Source organism: Urtica dioica, chromosome 10, assembly GCF_054948205.1.
Source record: "Urtica dioica subsp. dioica isolate 48M chromosome 10, U.dioica_male_clone48M_v1_H2, whole genome shotgun sequence".
NCBI lineage: Eukaryota > Viridiplantae > Streptophyta > Magnoliopsida > Rosales > Urticaceae > Urtica > Urtica dioica.
In genome coordinates, this window is record NC_142765.1 from 1,052,894 (window position 1) to 1,059,268 (window position 6,375).

The window sequence follows — 6,375 nt, forward strand, 5'->3', positions numbered from 1 at the left end:
ATTACATGAACCAATAAAAAATTGATTAAATTCCAAAAAAAAAGGAATAAATTGTGTAAAAAGAATGGATAAGTATGTATACACATATATCCAAGAATGAAGAAAAAACTAAGGAAAGGAAAAAAAGAAAGAGACGAGGCCACTTATAGGTAACAATACTATAGGGCCAATAGGATATGAATAAAGCTAATGATAATGATTATCAAATAAATGAAATCAAGAGCATTTGGGAAAAACACTTGCAATTCTGTTGAGCTTCACGTTTTGGCAAGAAGCTTCGACGAGATCGCTGTCTCCTTCGCGCTCGAAACCGACGTTGTGAAGAGAAACGCCTTTGCATGGCACGCTTTTGCTACACTCCAACTTCACGGCCACTTTTGAATTACTTGTCCCTTTTATATTTATGTATTTAATGTTGCTTATCTCCACGGCTGAGGCCTATATTATATAGATATATGTAATAATTACAAAATAACGTTAAAGTTTTGTATATATACTAATTATATACACGTAATATATTAGGGTTGCAAAAAAAGAGATTATATTTGGTATAATTAATTGATTAATTACCTGTTGCTGACATGGTTCCTTCTGGTCACAATAGTTTTGGTCAATGATAATTGGGTTGCTAACATTTCTCATTAATATGTTTTGAAATATTATGTTCTTCGCATATCCAGAACCTCCCTGAAAAAAAAAAGTGACATTTAATAACATGATCCTTTTTGGTTATAAATAAAATTTAATTTGAAGAAATATTATTTACGTACCTGCCAAGTCTTAATTCTCACTCCGTTGGTGGTTCCTGTGAATTTGACTCTATTCACAAACACGTTCGAAACTTCAGCTTCTGAATTCCCAGCTCCTAAGCTTCCAATGCTAGATAATTTATCAATTATTAATAACCGAGATGTCAGTTCATATAATACAAAAATTTATACATAAATTGATTCGTATTATGTTCTAATATAACAATTAATTCATAAATAAATACCTTATTCCATGGCCAGGTCCACAAATTATGTCCGTAGCTCTAACATTCTTTGATCCACTCACTATTGAAATGCAGTCATCACCTTCATATATAGGAGAAAAAGTAATTAATAAAAAAAATATATATCACGTGCATATATATCTTCAATTTATTAGTACGTAAAGAGAGAAATATATACATATCATGAAACAATATCACTCACCTGTTCTGATGAGAGAATTCATGATGTGAATGTTTTGAGATGCGGTGACGTGAATTCCGTCGGTGTTGGGGCTATTTCCGGGTGCAATCACTTTCAGATTCACCGCTTTTACGTTCAAACATTTCTGAAATGTTAAATGCATTTGTTGTGCATTCTTGAACCTCAAATTGGCCACCACTAGATTGGTGCACCCATAAAATGTCACAGCCTACACGCATAAATTCAAAATTCAAATTAATATAAGATTATTTCCATATTTAATGGATATTTTTTAATGAAAAACAAAATAGATAGATAATTGAACTTACTGTTGGGGCATGCTTGCAAGGCTGTGGACGAAAGAAATGGGAAGACACCAAAAAAGGGAAACAAAGAAAGTTACATATTTATATTAATATGATTAAAATGAAAAAAATATATTAAATGAGAATATATATACTTACAAGAGCTTTATTGATTTTGCAAGAGTTGAGCCACCATTTCCTTCCATTGCCATTGATAGTGCCACCACCTTCGACTCTCAAGTTTCGGACTCCCTCAAACACCATCCAATGCCTTCTGTCGCTGTCGTAATCCGAATGATGTGGCGACGCTTTTATCACCCCCGAAATCTATTCATAATCACAATTCCAACCGTTCAATTAATATCTTGTTAATTATTAGTTAATCGACTTTAATAATAACCGAAATTAATTTATTATTTACTAACACAAACTCACCCTCATTGTAATGGAAGACTTGCAAGGCCCTGAAAACTTGATTGGCTTAAGATGATAAACTTTGGTTCTTGGCACATAAATTATGCTCTCTTCTTTAGAGGAACAAGCCCTACTCCAAGCCTTGTTAAATGCCTATATATATTTTTATAAACATATATCCAAAAATCAGCACAAAATATCCATGTACTATGTATGAATTAATTATTTTGATTTTGATTGTATAATTAATTGTTTACCTGGCTATCGTCTGTTCCGTCTGCTTTGGCACCAAAACCATCCACGTTAATGTATACCTTCTTCGGTGAAAGTGTGATTGCTCGGCTAAGCCTTCTCGTAATTCCATATGAGCTTTGGAGTTTCGACGTTCGGCTTCTGATGTCAGACTCTTCTAAGGCGAGAGCCAATGAAAGTGATACGAATATTGTGAGCGCTAGGAAAGGGAGATAGGAATAGTTTCTTGTTATTGACATTTTTTTTATATAAATAATGAATTATTTTCGACTAAAAATGAAAAACGGTTTTTGTAAGTGAGATATGAGTAATTTGGTTGAAGAGACCGAAAGAGTTATATGACTTGAGAGAATATGAGAAGAAGTGAAATGGATTTGTTTGTTTTGTAATGAAGACTATAGATCTCTCTTGTGTATTTATAGTGAATTAGTGGAGCTTACTTTAGAGTTTAATTACACATTCTAATTCTCTTTCCTATTTCTTAATGAATAGAATCATAGTGGAATATGATGAAATGGGTGAGCAATAAGTATTTAGTAATTGACCGGTATAGCCGAGTTTGGTCCTCTTACAATTTTCAACAATATTAAGGAATTTCAATAGAAGTTAGTTATTAGAGGACGATTGTGATTGTGCTTGTTTACCAATTAGCAGGTTCATGTATATATTACTATTCTTTGCGAGTTTTGTTTCTCATATTTTCACACGTACATGGTCAATTGATTCATATTAAAGTTGAATTGTTTATTGCTAACACGTGATCATGTATTACTTTTCTGGGCAATCCGGAAGAGGGTTTGCATGAGATACAAAATTCACAGTTTACAAATACTTGTATACTGTTCCGACAATTTTTAGTAATAGAAATGACTTTTCTTTTCTTTTCGAAACCCCTATTTTCTTGTCTTATTCAAACATTTATTGGGTTAATGAATAACGTATTGCAAGTAGTCATAAGTGTTTGGCCAAAAATAAGGTACGTAAGTATTATATAATTTTGTTGGTATTTAATCACTTATTGTGCATAGTAGTATATATTATTCGGACACAACTCGGTTCAACGTTCTCATGGGTGTTCTCCTTTGACCTTGTTGGACATTAAAAAAAAACAGAAAACTAGGCTAGATATAGTGTTGTAAAAACATTGTAATTATACAAACAAGCCATACAAATATAATACTACTTGTGACAAAACACTAAATAAAATAACTAAAAGTACACAATCCACTTCAGTCAAAGAATAGTTAGTTTCATTATGTTGGGTCACTCTCCAACCAAGCGAAGCTTCTTCGCTTTCTTTGAACATATGAAAACCAGTTCGTGTTGAAATTAATAAACTTTTATGTACAATCATATGATAACATTGACCCATGTTTTTATGTTAGCACGCAAAACGTAATTAACTATATTCTGTTACTACAATAAAGTAAACGATCGAACCCAAAGTTGCCAATTTTGTGCCTGACTTTTACTTCAGAATACACAACAGCGTATATATTTAAGTTGATTATTTCCTTTGGTCAAAATATATTATATTTAATATCAGCCGTTTCTGACAAATTGGACCTTTTTTTGTTTCATTTTGCCAAACTATGAATACGTATGTGCGAGTGTAGACACGTACGTATATATTATAATGTCTGTCGTTTATCACGTGGCCCTCTGAAATGATATACGTATGTGCGAGTAGACCTATATACAGATTTATTCACCACTTGAAATGACATACGACTTATTTAAAACATAATTAATTGCTGATAAAAAATAATAATTTTAGCTGAGAGAAGAGATGAGATGAGAAAGTCTATGGACTAGCAGAGAAAAACCTTCTCTGATTTTCAAGTGATTCTCACTACGTAACTGAGAACCTTCATACTATGAGTTCACCGGTATAAATATTGTTACGTTGATTTCGTGTAACTAACTAATCTTTTTAACCAAGTACTTTACAACTTTACAACTGATTATTGACTGGCTGACGTGGCATCTGACTTGGACTGATTTCTAACGATTATAGATTAATCAGATGGTCGTATATATGTTACATATATTATAGTGTGTGTATATATATATATATATATATATATATATATATATATGTATGGACGTATAGACAATTTGCAAATATTTAAATTAATATTTGAAATTATGATTAAAATCCTTTCAACAGTAATTTTTTAAAATTATGCCACTAAAATTTAAATATATTTTAATATAATATTTTTGCTAAGATATTGTTATTATTATTATAATTAAATATATTTTTTCTCCATATTACATGTTAAGTGGAATTTATATAGAAAACAAAGTTGTATATTATTTTATATATTAATACTTTAAATCTAAATTTAATGCTCTTAAATGGATCGATTAATCCCGCTGCAACGCGCGGTATATCGCTTGTCATACATACATAAATAAGGACCAACGCTTGATTGCGGATTCCATATATTCAACTTTGAATGGCTGAAGTGAATTATTTTAAGATTAGTATGAAACTGTAGATGATGAAATTGTCTAATATAAATTGTTTGATTGAATCAAACAAGATGACATCATCATAATTTTAGTAAATTAATTCATCTAAACACTGATAATAAATACGATACATGATCTAATTAGTACAGCACGCTAAATCTGAAAAGTACATCATAACTAACAGTGCCTAAAAATGATCGGATACACAACATCACGTATCTCATATCCATATTAGAAAAAGAAAAGAAGATCATACAAATACAAGTAAAGAGAAATCGAGAGCAAAGAAATCAATTTAAGAACATGTTGGAGAAACACTTGCTATCCTGTTGAGCTTCACGTTCTTGCATGAAGCTTCAAGTTCACCGTCTTCGTGGCCTTCTTCTCTCACAAAATTTACGTTTTGTATAGAAATCTCTTTGCATGGAAAGTTGTTGCTTGTTAGCGGTATAGCTAGAGAGTGTTTGGATCAAATGAATAAACGAGGTTTCATTGGTAATGAATATCGTACACAAGGATCAGTATTTATAGCTATCGTACTATGAGGAGAACAAACGAAAATTACTAAACCTAGAGCTAAACGACATAAGACTATAGAGAGTAAAGAAACTACAAGTCGTTTCTCTACTTAGCACTAACAGCCCCCCGCAAGCCGAGCGTGGAGGGAAACTCAACGCGAAGCTTGGAGCGCAAGACAGGAAATTGGAGGCTGGAAATGGGCTTGGTGAGAACATCAGCCGTCTGATCAATGGCAGGGACATGACGCACCTCAAGCTGGCGTTGTAGAACCTTGTCTCGCACGAAGTAGAGGTCGATTTCGATGTGCTTGGTCCGGGCATGGAGGACCGGATTCGCAGCAATCTGGACGGTTCTAAGGTTGTCACACCAGAGGACTGGCCGGCGAGAAGGGACGTGGCCCAGCTCGTGGAGGAGAGATTGGACCCACGTGACCTCGGAGACAAGGCTAGCCAGGCTACGAAACTCTACCTCAGCGGTCGAGCGAGAGATGGTGTGTTGCTTGCGTGACGACCAAGCAACCAAATTAGCGCCCAGAAAGACGCAGAAGCCTGATGTGGATTTACGGTCGTCACAATCAGAGGCCCAGTCAGCGTCACTGAACCCTGATAAGGACAGATCATACACTGGTTGACGCCGAATGAGAAGACCAAACTCAACTGTGCCAACAATGTATCGAAGAATCCTCTTGACAGCCTTCCAGTGAGAGACAAGAGGCCTTTGCATAAATTGGCAAACCTTGTTGACAGGGAAGGAAATCTCAGGCCTGGTGATGGTCAGGTATTGCAGAGCACCCACGACACTCCTATATAGCGATGGAGAGTCGAACTCATCGTGACCATAAGCAGTGAGAGTGATCCCAGATGCCATAGGAGAGGCCATGCCCTTTGCGGTGTGCATGTTCACTTTGGCCAATAGGTCTCTTGCATACTTCGTTTGAGACAACAATAGACCAGTAGGCACAGCAGTGACTTGTAATCCAAGGAAGTAGCTCAATGCACCTAGATCTTTTAGAGCAAACTGAGCATGTAGGTGGTGAACTAGAGCCTCAAGAGCTGTGTTGCAACTGCTCACAACCAGGATATCATCCACATAGACTAGGACATACTGAGTGAGGCTTGGTGACACCTTGATGAAGAGAGATTGATCACTCTTGGCTGAACTGAACCCAACCTTGAGCAGGACAAGATGCAATTTCTCGAACCAGGCACGAGGCGCCTGTTTAAGTCCGTACA

The 6,375-nt window shown here is 35.0% G+C and overlaps 1 protein-coding gene across 1 annotated transcript; it reads right to left on the reverse strand.

The window, feature by feature from the left end:
* Positions 1 to 216: 216 nt before the first annotated feature.
* LOC149382866 (polygalacturonase-like) lies at positions 217 to 2,385 on the reverse strand. The gene is made up of 9 exons (XM_089628856.1): positions 2,152 to 2,385; positions 1,916 to 2,047; positions 1,640 to 1,807; positions 1,505 to 1,525; positions 1,197 to 1,404; positions 995 to 1,076; positions 771 to 879; positions 571 to 687; positions 217 to 438 (listed from the first exon to the last, which is right to left on the reverse strand). The coding sequence occupies exons 1-9, from the start codon at positions 2,383 to 2,385 to the stop codon at positions 217 to 219; spliced, it is 1,293 nt and encodes a 430-aa protein (XP_089484982.1).
* Between the last annotated feature and the right edge of the window lie 3,990 nt (positions 2,386 to 6,375).